The sequence below is a fragment of the Sorex araneus genome, chromosome 3 (assembly GCF_027595985.1).
Source record: "Sorex araneus isolate mSorAra2 chromosome 3, mSorAra2.pri, whole genome shotgun sequence".
NCBI lineage: Eukaryota > Metazoa > Chordata > Mammalia > Eulipotyphla > Soricidae > Sorex > Sorex araneus.
In genome coordinates, this window is record NC_073304.1 from 183,868,092 (window position 1) to 183,887,916 (window position 19,825).

Here is a 19,825-nt window from a genome sequence, read left to right on the forward strand (position 1 = left end):
GAGAGAGCAGAGGGAAAGGAGAGGAGAGGAGAGCATAAGAGAAGAAGTGAGGGAAAGGGAATAGAAGGGAAGAAAGGGGAGGGGAGGGGAAAGGAGGGGTAAAAGGAAGGAGAAAGGTAAGGGAGAAAAAAGGCAGGGAAAGGAAGGAGAGGGGAAGAATTCCATATGATTCACTTGTCCATTTCTGGTTAGTACCCAAAGAATGGGCTGGAGCAATAGCACAGCGGATAGGGCATTTGCCTTGCACACAGCAGACCCCGACTCGATTCCTCCGCCCCTCTCGGAGAGCCTGGCAAGCTACCGAGTGTACCTCGCCCACACGGCAGAGCCTGGCAAGCTACCCATGGCATATTCCATACGCCAAAAACAGTAACAACAAGTCTCACAATGGAGACGTTACTGGTGCCTGCTTGAGCAAATTGATGAGCAATGGGATGACAGTGACAGTGATACAGTGATACCCAAAGAATAGGAATACATTGATTCAAAGAGATAACCCATGGCTTTATTCACAAAGCTGAGAACAAGTAATAGCCTAAGTGTTCAACAATGCAAGAGTGGATAAAGAAGATATGGTTTATAAATATGGAATACTGAATTTAAAAAATGAGGAAATTCTGCCATTTGCAACAACATGAATGAACCTATATGGCATTTAGCTAAGTAAAATAAAAAAGACAAACATGATACAATTTCAGTCATGTGGAAGAAACAAACTAATGGACACATAAAACAAAACAAACAACAATAAAAACCAGATCACAGACTACAAGAACAAAAGAGTGATTATCAAAAGAAAACAGGAAGAAAGGTAAATCAGGTAATGAGAGGTCAACTGGTGAAAGACAGAGGCTAGACTTTGGTGTGGAACATAATGCAGTACACATACAGTTTGATTTAAAATGCTATACATTTGAGACCTATGTTACGTCTCTTCAATAAACATTTTTTTTAAGGAAAGAAAGAAGGGATGGGTGTAGGCACGGGACCAGTGCACACTTCTGTTGCTGACTGCAGCTTCTTCAAGGACTCTCAGGCACCTTCTAAGAAACCTTTAATCAGCTACTGCAGACTGGAAGGGGGCAGGCTGCTCAGTGAGATGGAACCCAAGCCCTTTGGGAGGTTGGAGGGGGGAGGACTGGGTCTGAATTCGGTGGTTAATTTCTTAATTTTCATCGCCATTTGGTTCACAGGAGACTTCTGAATGTCTTTATTCATCAATGCTTGTTTAGGGAGATGATAAATTAATATTGTTTAAATGAAGGCCTGGCTGAGATGATTAAATGGAATCATCTTTGCTGGATCTAAAAAGCCCCCAAGTCTATAAAGAAGACACATGATAAATAAAACCTCCTATCTTTTTTTTATAGATTCCAGGATGAGTATCATTCACAAGCCATCCTTTTGAGAAAGGGGGGAAATTCATCTCATCTGACTTTGTATAGGACAACAGCCCACACCATAATGAGGCCTTTCCAATGCTGTGAAATTGTGCTGAATAGCTGGAGAGTGCAGCCGCCTGTTTCCTGGGCATGTTTATTACAGCCCTTTGTATGCAGCAGTCTTGCCAGCTCTAGTCTGGTTCTAAACTAGGGGAGGGGAAAAAAGAAAACAACAAATTTGTTGCTATGAAACTTCCCAAATGGGGGATCGAATAATAATGTTTGGAATCTAATGCCCTTGCTAGGAGCTGTTCTTGTCTGGGTCCACCCCTGCTCTAAACTGAACAAGGTCTGGAGTCAGCCAATCGTCAACAGTGTATGGGTGGCCTCAGCCCCTTTCCAGGGCCCCTCCCAGGCCCTGGAAGTCAGTGGATAGAGGGCCCCCAATGGCTATTCTCAAGCACCTTCGGGACAAGTGCCAGCTTGTGAGTCAAGGACCACTGACCCAGTTCCCTTGTGAAATGCACTTCACCGAGGATCTGAGACTAGGCTCCCTTAGGAGCCAGGAGACCAGGGTCTAGGGTGTGGGGGTGTGGGGAGCACTGTAGTTCCATCAGAGAGCCATTTCCTTACATTGTCTGTCCCTTAGGGGTGGGGGGGTGGGGCGAGTGGAGACAGAGAGACAAAAGTATCCTCAGGAGGATTCATGTTTGAAGACCTCAAAGGTATGCACCCTCCTGTTGGCATCAGAACCCTGAAGTTAGTTCCCACCGATATCTCAGAATTTCTTTTTGGTATGAAACATGTGGTGGGATGGGGGTGGGGCGGTGGGTAGAGTTAAGCTCCCACAGGCCCTAAGGGGTAAGAATAGGCAAAACAGAATTGAAAAGGATCTGAAATTTTCAGGTCCAATCTTCTCCTTCACCAGAGTATATATCTTTAAAACAGTTTTTAAGGTTTAAAAAAAAGTTATTTAAGCAATAAAATGATTACAAGGAAAAAAGAAACAGTGAAAACGGGGTCGGCAGTAGTCAAATCATGAGCCTAGCCCCTTGTATTATCTCTCTGGCCCATGTGTATGGTTTGGAACTATGTCTTTTAGAACAAATTTGTGATAGCTTTGAGAATGCAGGTAGTGTTTACATGTCAGTTGTAACTGAGGTAGACTGGAAGCTGCATCTGGGGCCCCTTGCCTATCAGAACACAAAGCACACTGCTCTGTGCTTACCACCTCAAAAGAGAAGACTGGGGCTGGAGCGATAGCACAGCACGTAGGGCATTTGCCTTGCATGTGGCCGACCCCAGTTCGATTCCCAGCATCCCATATGGTCCCCTGAGCACCACCAGGAGTGGTTCCTGAGTGCAGAGCCAGGAGTAGCCCCTGTGCATTGCCAGGTGTGACACAAAAAGAACAAAAAGAGAGATAGAAGACAAAGCTACCATCTTTGAGCAGTTAGAAAGGCAGATGTTGACCAGAAAGAATAACTCCACAAAGACAACCAGACTGAACCAGCTTATGCCAAGCTGGGGCCGGATGCAGACCCTTCAATGACTCTACCTCATATAAAGATGAAAAATCACATCGAGGTGGAGATGTCACATGATAATTAGACCTGAAACCCATGTAAAGCATGTTATGTCCACTGTGCCTGCTGCCCAGCTTCCAGTATCTCCCTGCCCCTCCTTGCTTAACTGTCTCTCCTTTTCCATCTCTGCCTCTCACCAGTGTTCTCAGGCCTGTATTCAGGAGCACCTATGCTGTCTGGTTCTCTTGTGTGCAGGCAAGAACTTTGCTAAAAGCAACCTGAATCTTTCCTTGTCCTTGGGTCAATCTCTATTTAGCAGAGAGCCAAAGAGCCATGAGGTCTGTAAGATACAAAGTCAAACTAGTGTAAGTTAAAACCATACAGCAATCGGTGGGAATGCCGACTGGTTCAGCCCTTCTGGAAAACAATTTGGACGACTCTCAAAAAATTAGATATTGAATTCCCATTTGACCCAGCAATACCACTGCTGGGAATATATCCCAGAGAGGCAAAAAAGTACAATCGAAACAACATCTGCACATGTATGTTCATCGCAGCACTGTTTACAATAGCCAGAATCTGGAAAAAACCCGAATGCCCCAGAACGGATGACTGGTTGAGGAAACTTTGGTACATCTATACAATGGAATACTATGCAGCTGTTAGAAAAAAGGAGGTCAAGAATTTTGTAGTCAAGTGGATGGGCATGAAAAGTTTCATGCTGAGTGAAATGAGTCAGAAAGAGAGACAGACATAGAAAGATTGCACTCATCTATGGTATATAGAATAACAGAGTGGGAGACTAACACCCAAGAACTGTAGAAATAAGTATCAGGAGGTTGACTCTATAGGTTCGAGGCTGGCCTCACGTTCCGGGGAAAGGTCAACTCAGAGAATCGATCACCAACTACATTGTAGTCGAAGGCCATGTGGGGGAAGGGAGTTGCGGGCTGAATGAGGGCTAGAGACTGAGCACAGCGGCCACTCAACACCTTTATTGCAAACCACAACAGCTAATTAGAGAGAGAAAACAGAAGGGAATGCCTTGCCACAGTGGCAGGGTGGGGTGGGGGGGGAGATGGGATTGGGGAGGGTGGGAGGGACACTGGGTTTACGGGTGGTGGAGAATGGGCACTGGTGAAGGGATGGGTTCCCAAACTTTGTATGAGGGAAGTATAAGCACAAAAGTGTATAAATCTGTAACTGTACCCTCACGGTGATTCTCTAATTAAAAATAAATAAATTAAAAAAAAAAACCATACAGCAATCAATCATCACAATTTTGGGGCTGGAGCGATAGCACAGTGGGTAAGGTGTTTGCCTAGCACTCGGGCAACCAGGGTTCAATTCCTCCACCCATCTTGGAGTGCCCGGCAAGCTGAGAGTGCCCACATGGCAGATCCTGGCAAGCACCCTGTGGCGTATTCGATATGCCAAAAACAGTAACAACAAGTCTCACAATGGAGACGTTACTGGTGCCCGCTTGAGCAAATCAATGAGCAACAGGATGACAGTGATACAGTGACAGTGAGTTTTTTTGGAGCAAGAAATATGAAGTAAATTTGTTATGTATCTGCTAACAAGGAAGGCTGGAGGCAAGAATGGGGACTGAAGACATTGGAGGAGGGAAGGCCACATTAGTGATGGGATTAGTATTAGAACATTGCATGCCTGAAATAACTGTATTATGAACAACTCTATCACTGTCACTGTATTACTGTCATCCCACTGTTTGTCTATTTACTTGAGTGGGCACCAGTAACGTCTCTATTCCTCCCAGCCCTGAGATTTTAGCAGCCACTCCTTACTCGTCTTTCCCAATGATTGAAGGCTCTTTCAGAGTCAGAGAAATGAGACCCATCATTACTGTTTTTGACATATCACACGCTCTGCCTGTGCGGGTGGGATACTCTTGGCAGTTTGCTGGGCAACTCTGTAAATCACAGTATTTTAATTAAAAATAATGTTTTTTAGTCAAACTGAAAAAAAATGGATGGTCACAAGGAAAGAAGAATAGATCTCTACTCAGAGGAGTAAAAAACTATCTCTTTGCTTAAGATTACACAATCTTAATTGTTTTTTAATGGAGTGCCTTTTACTAGAGTTAGGTCTTCTGTTCCTGATCCTGGGATGGCACCCTGAGGGAGGCAGGCAGTATCTTTTCTCACCAATCTTGAAGCTGAACCCTCCAGGCAAAGCTTTTCCTCACTAGTGAGGTGGTAAGATTGTTGAAGCAGCGTCTTTCCTCACCAAACAAAAGATTCTTTCCACTTAGCTTCTGCAGGATAGGTATGTGGATATTCTTCTGAACAGAACCCATCTTACATTTCTCTCCTTCTGGGAGTTCTCCCACCAAGGCCGGGGACAATTGCTGCCCAGGGTTGAAAGGGAAGACACAGCCTCAGAGACTGGGCACAGCACTTAAAAAAGATAGAACTGCACCCTCTCACCTGCAGCTGCTGTTCCTCATGAAAACCAACCCAGTGATCCTGGTGTCCCCTCCACACCATTTTGTCTGAGTGGTAGAATGATATACAGGGTCCCTTGTTTCTCCCCACAGCAAAAGAGGAGAGAAATGGGAGGTGAATGCCGAATAACAAGGACGTGGCTTCTTCAAGCCTCCAGACGTCTTCTGCCATTTCCTGCTCTGACATCAGAAACTGGTATAAAAGGAAATGATCCTTCCACATAGAGTCCAGAATTATTATTCATAGGTAGGAATGGACATGCCAAGAAACCTACATGTCTTTAAAAGACATAACCAGTTATTTACAAAATTGTGGCTTCAATTTCTCCAGTGAAAATGAAACACTAAGATTGGAGATACAGCTCAATGCAATAGCTCAAAAGCAAAGTCCCAGGCTTTGCATGCAAGAAGCCAGGGTTTGAGCAACAGAACTAGAAGTACCCAGGACCACCACTGAGTATGGGACAAAAACAGAAACAAGAAAAGAAAGACAATAAACATACAGGCACAGGAGAATTGGATACTTTCTAGTTACATTCCCTCAAATCCCAAATCTCCCCTTGGTCAATCCTTCCCACAACCATGGATGGTTCTGGGTCTCTGCATGGATTACTGATTCCCCACTCAAAGTCTCCTGTGGGGTTCTCACCAGACCAGTCTTTTCTTCCCTCATTGTTTATTTGTTTTTCATCTGGAACTAGTGTAGCCACCTCTATGCTTCAATTTCTCTTTGCCTCTGCCAGAGGTAGCTTGTATACAGATTCTGAGGGAGAATTTGCTTCTGCCTTTGGAGCCATCCTACTCATACCCATTGACAGAGAATCAGTGGGATTGCATATGGAGACAGAATGGGACCTGAGGTGTTTCTGTGGTCCTTCCTTCATTCTATGTGGTCCATCTGTCCTTCCTTCCTCCCTCCTTCCCTCTCTTTCTTCCTCTCTTCTTTTCTTTCTTCCCCTCCCTCCCCCTTCCTTCCTTTCTTCCTTCTTTCCTCCCTCCTTCCCTCTCTTTCTTCCTCTCTTCTTTTCTTTCTTCCCCTCCCTCTCCCTCTCCCTCTCCCTTCCTTCCTTCCTTCCTTCCTTCCTTCCTTCCTTCCTTCCTTCCTCCCTCCCTCCCTCTCTTTCTTCCTCTCTTCCTTCCTTTCTTCTCCTCCCTCCCTTCCTTCCTTCCTCCCTCCCTCTCTTTCTTCCTCTCTTCCTTCCTTTCTTCTCCTCCCTCCCTTCCTCCCTCCCTACCTTCCTTCTTTCCTCCCTCCCTCCCTCCCTCCCTTCCTTCCTTCCTTCCTTCCTTCCTTCCTTCCTTCCTTCCTTCCTTCCTTCCTTCCTTCCTTCCTTCCTTCCTTCCTTCCTTCCTCCCTCCCTCCCTCCTTCCCTCTCTATCTTCCTCTCTTCTTTCCTTTCTTCCCCTCTCTCCCCTTCCTTCCTTCCTTCCTTCCTTCCTTCCTTCCTTCCTTCCTTCCTTCCTTCCTTCCTTCCTTCCTTCCTTCCTTCCCTCCTCTCCCTCCTTCTCTCCTTCCCTCCTCACACCTGGTGATGCTCAGAGCATTCTCCTGATGAAGTGCCGGGTATCTAATCCAGGTCAGCCATGTGCAAGGCAAGTTCCCCACCTGCTGTACTATCTCTCAGGCCTCTATTATTCTTTGTTTGTTTGGAGAAAACTTCCTCACAGACAGAGCCAGTTCCACGGGTCTCACAAACAAAAGGACAAATGCTTGGTCTGCAATGGCTATTTTGAATTCTCAGCAATGAGAAACAAGGAGACCTGTATTTTCATATTGCACTGGGGCCCACAAATTATGTAATCAGTTCTGTACACAAGTGCCCAACATCTGGTGGATTTCCTATTGAGAAGATGATACTTAAGTTTTAACCATAGCCACGAAGTTTTCCTCGACTGCTGCTCATTCTTTGGACATAAACCTGCCTGGCTTGGGTCTCCCTTGTGGAAGATCTGTCTCAGGATTCCATCCATGCTTGACTGTGGCCCAGGAGCTCTCAGAGATAAACATTTACTTAGGAAGTCATGCTCAAAACAAGCTCTGGATCTAGATCCAAGTTTTGGACCCAGAAAACAGTCCGAGTTCCCAGAATTCCCAAAAGGCTAATGTGGGGCAGGGGCTCCCACTCCCCTAAAATGTCACCGAATTTTCTGGCATTTCAGCATTTTATCAACTCCTGAGTCATCAAACCACTCCTTCATTTTTGTTGGTGGGAGAAAACAAACAACAGAAAGTTAAAACATTAGTGCTTGCTTCAGTGAACGAAAATAGAGTCTCCTGTCTCCCTTGAAGATTTTTTGTGCTGTGAAGTAAAGCTATTTTCAGGTGGATTAAATGTTCCTTTGAGACACTGCCCCCGAAGCTGCCAACCTCTCTGTGACTGTGATTGTGCATGTCTGTATGAGTGTTGGAGGCCAGGGGGGCGGGGAGGGGCTCACACACATCCAGAGAAATACATCTGTTGGGTTTTGGTGAAAGAGAGTCCTTTGTGTAAATGGTGAGCCTGCTAAATATGACCCCCCGCCCTGTGGTATGCAGCACACCTGTGTGGAGAAGCTGGGGGTAACTGGGGGTGGGGGATGGAGCAGGTCAAGGGCCCTGCATGTTGGAAGGATCACACCTTCTCCTTTCTTCTCTTTGGAGCCATTTCTCCATTGCCTTTTGTTTCCGCTTACACCTCCAAATGCCAGAGAGGCTGGGGGGGCGTGGGGGGGGGGAAAGAGAGAGGCAGGGAGGGGAAAAGATGAGAGGGAGATGAGGGGAAGAGAGAGAGAGAGAGAGAGAGAGAGAGAGAGAGAGAGAGAGAGAGAGAGAGAGAGAGAGAGAGAGAGAGAGAAAGAACAGGTAACGTGGGGCTGGGGAAGGGAGCTGGCACTCCCCACCTCTGGCCCCTGCTTACCTTTACAGGCCTTCCTGTGAGCGATGGGTTTGCCCAGGTCCCGGTAGTAGCCCTCTTTGCAGTAGTGGCAGTGGCGGCCAGCAGTGTTGTGGCGGCAGTTGAGACAGACACCCCCACTCTTGCGTCCAGACAGTTTATAGAGCTCCATGTTGAAACGGCAGCGCCTGGCATGCAGGTTACAGTTACACGCTGTGGGGAAGCAGAGAGAGGTATTAGGAGAGAATCACCTGTGGGGGTAAATAAGAACCCCATTTTTCTCCACTGCCCAGGTGGGGAGGCAATCTTTCCCTGGGAGCTCTCTCCCCTGCACACTTGTTATCACCTAGCAGTATAGAAATTGTGGCATATGTTTGCCCCACCCAACACAATGTGGTCTATGCCTCAGAGCTGGGGGCTGGGTTTGGGATCCTCCTAAACCTGAATTATTCTTGCTCTGGGCTGAATTGTCTCTCCATCTACCTTCCATAGGATGAATAAGTCTACCTCAGAATGTGGCTGTGTGGAGACTTTAAGAGACATAACTAGTCCATATAAGACCATTCGGGTGAGCTCCATCCCTCTGATTGGTGTCTTTATAGGAAGAGGCACAAACAGATGTAGACACAAACAGTTACCAAGGTGAAAAGAGCTGTTTAGAGGACACAGCCCCCAGAATCTCAAGTTCATGGCTGTTGGGTATTACCAGGTGTGTGGCACTTTGTGACAGTTGGTGCTGTCATCCACAGCTTCCAGGGCATTCCTTTCTATATTCTCAACATTCCACAGGATGACCCACCTGACTGTATCCTCCTTCTTCTGCTCATCCTCCCTCTATCAACATGGATGACTTCCCATTCTGGGGCAGCCCACATTCTGGATCCTCTGTTGAGTGCTCTCAGCATGTGCCTAACTGGTTTTCTTGCTGTCCAGTGCTGCTTCCCTCTGCCTCTCTTCGCCTGCCCCTCAAATGTCTCACCCCTTTCTCTGCCCTCTGATGCTCTCCTAGGTAAGCCTCCTGCACCCTTTTAAAGTAGCAGTGACCACTTGGGTGATTTTGGCTTTCCAAGTCTTTCTGGTTTGGAGTTTTCTAATTTGGGCTATTTCTGGCTTCTGTTTTGGGGTTTCCTCTTGTACCCAGAAGTACCTCCACGCACCCTCAAAAATCACGTACCCGTCTCCATTCCTTCAGGCCTGTGTAACCTGGGCTGAGTTGGCCATGTTGTTCTCAACACTAACCAAAGCAGGTTTCCTTAGTACCATTCCAAGGATTTCTTTCACGTATTTAAAATCCTCAGAGGCTCCCTCTGGTAAATCTAAATAACTCAGCACAGACTTCATAAAGGGGTGTGACTAAGAGGATCTTGTTTCCCCCTTCCACTGGGGCTCTGCTCACTCTCCTCTCATAGTCAGCCACATCCATTTTAAAAATTATTTTCTCAAGTAGGTATGAGGGCTTGAGATGAGGGATTTGGGTATGAAGGTCTTCACCTATCTCCTTGGAGGCCTTGCATATGCTACTCCTTTCCTCCCAAAATCTTCTTAGTCCAAGTGTTCTCCTCCTTTGCTTGCATCCTTCTCCTCCTTGGTTTCAATGTCACTCCCAGGTTCATCTCTGGGAAGCCTCAGTTCCAGAGCTCCTGGCTCCCAGGCATCCCACATACCCCCATGAAGCCCTCTCCATTCCTTCAGTCACTGTGACCTCCAGCTTCAGGTTTCCAACTCCAGAATAACTACAGTTTACATCTGGCCTAATCATGCTCACTCTACATTAGTTTTGCTCTGCTTTTGTGATAAATTTGTTTTAAATCACACTTTATGTCATTTCTAAAGAAACACATGCTTAATCCCAGACACTTTAAAAACAAAAGCAGAAAGGAAAACAACACACCCAGATTTCCACCAGCCACTATTAACACAGGGTTCTTTCCTTACAGGCTTTGATAAACATTTACTCAGTTGTGAAACTATTGAGTTCTTTCCTACAAACCTGAGTTCTCCTTGCACACCTTGTGTCTATTTTGCCTGAGGATGACTTATTTATTAACTGGTTCAGATTCTGTGATTTATACTATTCTTAATAATGGTTTCTTATGCATATAATTCCAATACCACATCCATCACCAATGTACCCACTTCGCTCCTTCAAGGACCCCAATGTCTTTCCCTTTAAAATCCCCCCAACTTATTTGTGTGGATCATTTTTATATGGATCATTATATGTTATGCCACATCACTAGGTGTGACCCAAAAAGCAAAAACAAACAAACAAACAAAACCTATATTTTCTACCATGCAAGCAGAAAATTTTTTTACCAGTTTCCTAATCATATATTACATCTATCATTTCTTTTTTAATATACAAGTTTTTTCTTTGATGCTATAAACTCTTCAAGATGTTCTTGCTCAATTATACCATCAAATCACATCCCCAAGTCTGTGATATAGCTCAGTGGTACGGCACATGTTTTGAATGCATGAAGTCTTACACTCAATTCCTAGCACCATCCATAAGTCACAAAAATCACAACATTCAAAATTTACAAGTTGAGTTAGATGAGGGCCTTGGAAAACAAAGCAAAAGAAAAAAGACTAAGTTTATGCCTATATTCTGGATGTTTCTGGAAATATACTGAGGTCAGGGAAAAGAATGATTCCTGGAAACCCTCGCCCACTGATGGTAGAAATGTTTACTCTTTATGGAAAGCAATATGGAGACCTATTTAAAAATACAAGAAGAGAAATATAATATGATCCAGTAATACCACTCTTGGCATGTATCCCCCAAATTCAAAAACATTAATTCAAAAGGCTATATGCTTGCCTATGTTCATCACTCCAAGTACAAGCGCCAAGATGTGGAAACAACCCAAATGTCAAACTACAGACAAATTGATTAAAAATGATCTCTCTCACATGTGTGATTAAAAATGCACAGCAAGAGCTTCCAGTCAAGATAGTAGTGTAGCAGCAAGTGCCAGCGCTGGTGGAGGGACAGCACCTCTCAGCGCTCTGAATAGCCAAGGGGGTGATAAAATAGCCAATGGTGTGTGAGTGAATGTGGGTTCCCCTTGGATATTCTGTCTCAGTGAGAGCACCATTAAGCAAAACCGGCCTCAGAACCGTAGCCCGTTGCAGAACTCCAGTCTGGAATGGGAACTGTGGAAATGGCAGTGGCACAAACACCAGCAGGTGCTGCTATGGTAACTCTTGGGGCTATGGGTGGAGGCAAAGTTTTAACGTGTTTGACCAGGGCTCTTCATGTCCAACTTAGCACCACTGCAGAGCATGGGTCCCAGAGTTGAGGGGCGCACTGGGGCCCTGAGGCCCCAGTGATTTGCCACTGGCAGACCTGCCCCACTCCATTTCTTCCCCAGACCAGCCCATGACACCCACAGCATCTTATGGAGGAAAATCTCTCTGAGCACCAACTTTCTGGAGACTGAGGATGGGAGCATGTGCCCCCAGTCAGGTTCTGCTGGCTGGTGGGTGCAGCCTGCCCAGAATGCCAAAGCCTCAAATGGTAGCAGTCCTGGGCCCATCCTGGGCCCTGCTAGGGCCACTCATGCCATCCACAATGGGCTCAGGAGGCATGGCACTGCCAGAAGATTAACCTGGACCATGGAGTGAGTGCATTAGCAGACTTGTGGTGCCCTCAGCCTTCCTAACACTCCCAAAATCATGGCTCTGCCTTTGACCAGTTAGAGGTCCTGACCTCTAACAACTCAGGACCAAGTTTCCCAAGAGATTAAAACTGCCAAAAATTAGGTATGTGGGAGTCACACCCACAAAACACCTCTGGCTCAGCCATACAAGCTCATTTATTGACCTTGCTTCAGAAACTCATAAATAAATCTTGGAAGAGATCAAAGGCCACACTTAATCTTGCCCTGTACAAGACTGAATAGACCAGGGTAGACAGGAAAGGGGCAGGTCAGCCTGGTGCCCACTCAAACAGAGCCCTCAGGAGCCACAATCCAAAATCACCGCCATGCCCTTAGCCAGACTTCACAGTCTTGGTACGGACCTCACTGAGATATTAATCTGCTGAAAATTTGGGTATGCAGGTTTTGTGACTCTCCAGGCTTTCTTGGGGTCAGGATGGGTTATATCCCCACTACCTTCTTGTACTTCTAGAAGCCCCAGCCATCGTGTGCACACCCTAAAGCTGCCACCCAGTTAAAAAAAAAGGCTACTCCAGATGTACTTTTTTAATAAAAATACTAAATGCCGTGAAGAAACACGATGACCACTTAGTACCTATATTGCAAACCACAATGCATAAAAGGAGAGAGAGAGAGAGAGAGAGAGAGAGAGAGAGAGAGAGAGAGAAAGGTGCCAGCCATAGAAGCAGGTGAGGCGAGGGTGGCTAGGGGATGCTTAGAGGGAAACTGGGGACATGGGTGGTAGGAAATGTACACTGGTGGAGAGATGGGTGTTGGAACATTGTATGACTCAAACCCAATTATGAGCAGCTTTATGATGGTCTAGCTTATGGGTGATTCAATTAAAAAAAAAGATACACAGCAAAGTAGCAACAAAGTTCCAAAAGCAACATAATGGGGGAACAGATTCACACAATTGAGTTCAGAGGACTTGGGAGGGAAGAGTCTTGAGGTCCTTCGGAGAGGGAGGGAATACACTGATGATCAATGTGCTGTTGGAATTATGTGTGTGGGAAACCATTATTAATATCATTGTAAGCCACAGACCTCAATAAAAAATTTAAAAATTGTTTCCACAGACCGCCGAGATGTGATCCCGGGGGCCGCACACATGTGCGGCCTCTCCGCAGCTGTACAAGCGTGAATCCAGACCCAGCAAAACCTCTTTCGGTGTGAGCAACTCCTCGCAGAAAGTCTCCAGCCTGAGAACTAAGCCTCGGCCCCGTGCCCGCCCAGGAGAGGAAAGGTATTTCTCTCTCTCGCCTCTTTCTCTCCGGGGATGAAGGGCGCGGTGGCCGCCATATTAAGACGACCACAGATTGCGTTTTCAAGCCTGCAATGATCCAATATCTGGAAGAAATCTCCCTGGATTTAGTGTTAAAGTACAGAAATTCAAACCTTATTTGTCTTCACAGTAGGTCTGAATCTAGTGGGGTACTCCTAACAACAATAGTGAGGTTTGTGTTGAAATATTGAATGTAACCAAAGTAAACAGAATGTAAAATGAAACTTATCAGTTACAAGGTAGGGGTGTGGGGGGGGGCGGGATGGGAGGTGTACTGTGTGGGTTTTTTTTTTTTGGTGGTGGTATATGGGCACTGGTGAAGGGATGGTTGTTTCAGCATTGTAAAACTGAGACCTAAGCCCGAAAGCATTGTAATCTTCCACACGGTGATTTAATAAAATAAAAAAAAAATTGTTTCCACAGTGTCTAAACCTAGCCTTTTGTAATATGTCACCTCAGTATGTGGAACTAAAATCAATCCAAATCATGTGGTCCTCATGAGAAACAGCTATTACTGGTAAAAGAATAAAGAGTACTAATGAGAATATCATCATAAACAATATTTGTATTAGAGAAAATCTCTCTTAAGGCAAAAGAAAATCTAAAAGACAGAACTGTGTCCAATGAAGTCAAAGGGAACCTCTTTCCTTGACACCCAGGGTCCCTTATCAAACGATGGAAACGCCTTGTTTCTCTCACTTACCTTAGAACTTAGAGTCAAGTAAAATCTCTACACATGCATTATTAAATTTGGTCTTTCCCCCTATTTAAAAAAATGGTTCCTGAGAGCCATACCAAGTATCTTATCAGCATCTCCCACTTGGGGGCTGAATCCCACTGAGCCTTTTCTTCCTACAAGGAATACAATGATACATACACTGAATCCCTGGGCTTAGTCAGCCACTCAAAGAAGTTAAACACCCATCCCAGTACCACCGAGTCAGGCAACAACAGGTCCAGAACTGGACCACAGGTCCAGAACTGGCTTCTGGTCAACTGCTCCAGAGGAAAGACTTTCTATCACTAGAAGAAATAGCTAGACCTTGATAGCAGCCCAGGTCTGGATCTTTTCTATGAGCATAGAAAGTACAGAGCAAGTCGCATCATTTCTAAAGTGAAATCTGGAAGCCCGTCTGGGCCTTACTCCTTCGTGATCCACTAGTACCAGGAAAGTCTTTACTCAGAGTAGTATCTTTGGGTCCTTCTTGAAGGCAGAGGCAAATCTTGTGTTCTCCCCCACAAAGCAGTTTCCATTATCTCCTATTCTGCCAGTGGGGCTCCAGTAGCCTCTGACCCCCTTCTCAGAGATTAGTCCCTTCTCCCACACCCCAAGAGGAATCTTGGACTGGAATTTCTCTTTCTATATGCACCATTCCCCAACCTTCTTCTCAAACAACTGACCACACAAAAGAAAGCTCAGAGGCCAAACATCAAAAGACAGGGCACCCCTCCCTCCCCCTCCTCTTGGAGCTGTCAGAGGACATCAAGTGGCAATTGCCCATGCTAGGTTTCTGCAAAGCATTTTACCTTACCACTTGTTTTCCTTTCTCTTTCTTTTATTTTCTCTGCACAAATGGAAAAATGCACTGAGCAAAGCAGCTAACATCTGGACTACTAGGCTCCACACAGAGGTGTCACCCTGTCCCCAGATCCTTCCTCAGAGAGACACCTTAATCCCTCAAGCCTTCCTGTTTATCTTCTGCTTCTCTCAGAGGCAAATATTGGGTATTAGTTTCATTATCAGATTTCAAGGCGGGAAGGAAAGGGCAGCTTTATAAGAACTAAAAAGGGTCATCTCAGCAAAGGAGGGGGGATGGGAGGCAGAGCGGCTTTCGAGTGTGGGGCTTCAAGACAGGGGGTTCTGTGCCGCAACCCCCGGCCACCAAGCCACTCTGAAAAAGCTGGTATATTCTCCACCCCAAGCTCTGCACCCTATTCAATTCTCATATAAGGATTACCAAAAAACATACATGGTTACATTTCAACAAGGCAGGAGGCAGGAGATGAAGAAATACCCCCCTCACCCCCCACTCCCTAGCCAGAAACCTGAAAGAATGAAAGAACCTTTCCCTTTCCCATCAATAACATATGCCTGCCAGAAACCTGACAGAATGAAGGAAACTTTCCCTTTCCCATCAATAACATATGCCAATAACACAATTCCTTAAGCATTTCCAAACTTTTCCCACCAACCTGGGTTGTCCAATCCCTCCCTTACAATATACAGACAAGTTCAATTCAAAAAGCAGACATCAATACACTTAGTCATACAAATTACAGAGGAAGAAGGACAAAAATGAACAAGCAAGAGATGATATAGATGGATGGATGAATGGATGATGGATGGACAGACAGGATGATGAATGGGTGGGGTGGTGGGTGAGTGAACAGATGTAGGAATGAGCAGATAGGTGGAGCGATGGATGGGGGGGTGCACGAGGTGGTGGTGGCTAGATAGGGAGCAAGGTAGGAGAGATGGAGATTGTATAGTCTGCTTGCATACCTGTTCAGGTATGAATTTGTGACATTTCTGTGACTTAATGCTCTTGCTTCTTTTAATGTTGCTTTTAACAACTTACTGATTTAGCTCTCTGTTCAAATAGACTAGAGAGACTTAGGGAAAAGAATCTTCTTTGAAATCAATACTTATCAGTGTTGAAATATTATGTGCCTAAAACTCAACTATCAATAACTTTGTAGATCATGGATCTTCAATTAAATAAAAAAAAATTAAAAGAAGTGGCTGGAGCAATAGCACAGTGGTTGGGCGTTCGCTTTTCACGCGGCCGACCCGAGTTCAATTCCTCTGCCTCTTTCAGAGAGCCTGGCAAGCTACCGAGAGTACCGAGCCTGCATGGCAGAGCCTGTCAAGCTACCCGTGCATATTGGATATGCCAAAAACAGTAACAATAAGTCTCTCAATGAAAGACGTTACTGGTGCCCACTCGAACAAATCAATGAGCAAAGGGATGACAGTGACAGTGATTAAAAAAGAACTCTCATCATAGATACCCCAGACTGCCCCTAGACTCTTAGTGGAACATCGTTCCCAACAGAGACTAAATTTTTATCCACTGGTTTGATGAGTGTATCAAACACAGGTTTTTATATTTCCTGTAAGGCACTGATGAACAAGCCCCAAGTCTCATCAGAGATATCACAGACCTGAGAATCTCTAGCTTTGTTTCAGAGACTCAGCTCTAGTTTCTCCAAAGGTCATATGGCTCAACAGTACTCTTTGTGGAACCAGAAGACCCTCTGTTCCCTTTGAGAAGGCTCTTTTTTTATTGAATCACCGTGAGATAGTTACAAAGCTTTCATGTTTGCGTTTCCATCATAGAATGATTGAACACCCATCTGTCCACCAGTACATTTTCCAGCACCAATGTCCCCAGTATCCTTCCCCCGACCCTATCCCAACCCTCCCCTGCCTCTATGGCAAATAATTTCCCCCATACTCTCTCTCTACTTTTGGGCACTATGGTTTGCAATACAGATACAAAGAGGCTATTATGTTTGGCTCTTTATCTACTTTAAGTACACATCTCCCATCCCAAACGATCCCTCCAACCACCATTGATTTAGTGATCCCTCCTCTATTCCAGCTGCTTTCTCCCACAGCTCATGAGGCTGGCTACCAACTATGAAGCAGTATTCCTAGCCTTTGTCTCTACTGTCCTTAGGTGTCAGTCTCATATTATGTTATTTTTATATTCCACAAATATGTGCAGTCATTCTATGCCTTTCTCTCTTTTTCTGACTCATTTCACTTAGCATAATACTTTCCATGACCATCCACTTGTAAGCAAATTTCATGACTTCATTTTTCCTAATAGCTGCATAGTATTCCATTGTGTACATGTACCAAAGTTTCTTTAGCTAGTCATCTCGGGCACTCGGTTTGTTTCCAGATTCTGGCTATTGTGAAAAGTGCTGCAATGAACACACAGATGCAGATGTCATTTCTACTATGCTTTTTTGCACCCTTGGGATATATTCACAGAAGTGGTATTGCAGGGCCTTATGGAAGCTCAATTTCTAGTTTTTTAAGGAATGCACATATTGTTTTCCAAAAAGGCTAAACCAGTCAGCATTCCCACCAACAATGAAAGAGAGTCCCTTTCTCCTCACATCCACGCCAGCACTGGTTGTTCTTATTCTTTTTGATGTATGCCAGTCTCTGTGACTCTGATGATTCTTATATTGTTCCTCTTGAAATAATCCCATAGTTCTCTGGTATGCTGTTCATTTCTCTTCATTTCTTTCTCCTGTTTCCTAGAAGTTTTCTCCTTCTCATCTTGAAGGTACTTTATCTTTTGCTCAGCTGCTGCTCAAAGCTTCTATTGACTTTTTATATCACCTGCCATGTTCCTTATTTCTGTGATTTTTGACTATAGTAGTTTCTTTAAAATTTTGACTCTCATACTTTCTTGTGCTTTGCTGACTCCCTGTGCTATCATTTCTTTGAACTCATTGAACATCCTCATCACAGTGTCACTAAGGATACTGTCTAAGGATTTATGTCTTCAGTGAGACTGTTTTCACTCATTGAGCTTGATGGGCTTCTATGTGTTTTCTTCATTAATTTTCTAGTGTTCTTGCTATGCTGAAGGTGAGTCTTTGTGGTTAATTCTCCTAGAGGATGCTAAAGGACTAAGTTGGAGTTTGCCCTGTCTTCTTTGCTCATCCTCATAGAGTGAAAAGAAGAATAACTGTGAGTTGTGTGTAATTTGTTGAGTAGCTCTGTTGCATGCACTTCACAAACTTTTATCTGGGCCCTTACTCTGCTGCAGGTCAGGTGTGGAGGCTCCTGGGACCGATCCGGTAAGAAGGGGCTCTGCTTCCCATTCTGAAATAGGCCCGGTGATGTTAGTTGAAGGCAAGCCTCACCTGGGGTGGTGGTGAGGTCAGTAGGGCAATTCTTTTAGGAAGGTCATGTTACTTCTGCAGCATATCGGGGAACTTTGGATATCTATATCTGTAGGTGAATTGTCTAAAATTGTTTTTGGTGGACATATGCACTGAGAACAGGCTGAGGGCTTTGTAAACCAACTAGTCCCCAATCCTGGACTATGCATGAGAGAAGTACAGCCTTCCCCAAATATCCAGGTCACAGGGGCAGGCTGAAGCATGATGGTCACCTGCAGATTTGGGATAAATATTGCTTCCATCACTGGTTCTTTGGCTAATTTTCTCTGTGGCTCTGGATAACAACCACAAAACCTACACACAACACACAAGGTGCTGATAACATCTGAGAGGTTGGGGGGAGGTAAAAGGATTAAACTGAGGTTCTCAACTGAGGACAAGTTTGGACACAAGCAGGAAATAAATAATGTTTAGCAGCATCTGAGGGAAGATATAGAGATGTGCATCCTACAGTGCCCTGAACAATAATTATCCAGCTCCCATGGTCCCAGATGAGTTACCCTTCCCAAAGTGTCGGCTGATCCAACTTTGATAAACCATGCATCAGTGAGATGGTGTTGCCCTTACCCACAAGGTATGGGAATCAGAGGTCTATGCACTGGTCTCCAAGCTCAGTAGACCATGTATATCTATGTAATGCTGATTATCAAACCAAGGTTCACTACATGCAAGAAGGGTGCCTCATTCCCTGTATCTCTTTGTCCCCAATAATATATTTATTGACTACACTTATGATACTCAGGGGCTTTTCCTGGCGCTGTGCTCAGGAGCAACTCCTGACGGTGTTCAAAGGACCATCTGTAGTGCTGGGGATTGAACAAGGGTTTCACTTAAAGTGGCTGCATGAAAAGCAAGTGCCTTACTGCCCATATTATCTCTCCACCTCCTATATGATGCTTTTTTGTTTGTCTTTGGACCAAACCCGATGATGCTCATAGGTGATACTACTGGCTTTGCATTCAGAAATTACTTCTGTGGTGCTCAGGGGACCATATTGGATGCCAGGGATCAAATCTAGATTCGCTGTGTGCTGTACTGTTGTTCTGGTCCCTTCAAATTAGGCTATTGCCTAATTTGCCCTTCTCTAAGAACAAAGTGCACCTTCCAATCTGTGCACAGGGGACAGACCTTAATAAATAGGAACTGAAGCCATTAAAAGCATCAGATGCTGGCTGAGTGAGGGGATACAATACTTAGCACAGCAGAGCCCTGCCCACATTGTGCTCCTGCTGGAGAAATGTTAGGTGATCTTATGTGAACAATAGATCTGGACTTTCCAACCATGCCAAAGACTATGGGGACCGACTTTTGGGAACGCCAAAATTCTGAACCCATCAGGTATGGTGGTGAGAACCAGGACCGAGAAGACTCGGATCACAGATGAAATGTATTGGCCAGATGGAAGAGCAACATATGGCTCACCCAGCTTCCTCCTAAAATGCAGTCTAATTCAAAGATTGCAACAGGCCTACAAGGCTGCATTTCTAACGAGCTCCAAGGTAGCATGGACTAGAGCTGGGATCAAACTAAAAGCTATGCGTTGGAATATAAACAATCTGGAGAGAGAGCCTCCCAGGGGCAAAAGGGGGAGTTGATCACAGGGAGTCTACAATGGAGCTTCCAAAGAGATAAGTCCTGAAACAAAATTATTTTAGTATTTTTTAAAGACTTTGAGGCAGTTTGTACAATCTTTTATTT

General features: G+C 45.0%; 1 protein-coding gene across 2 annotated transcripts in view; it reads right to left on the reverse strand.

The window, feature by feature from the left end:
- NTN1 (netrin 1) overlaps positions 1-19,825 on the reverse strand; it is a 263,946-nt gene that overhangs the window by 81,255 nt on the left and 162,866 nt on the right. For both annotated transcript variants that reach the window (XM_055131810.1, XM_055131809.1), the window contains exon 3: positions 8,273-8,461. In XM_055131810.1, coding sequence (XP_054987785.1) covers positions 8,273-8,461 — 189 coding nt within the window. The remainder of the gene's footprint in view (positions 1-8,272; positions 8,462-19,825) is intronic.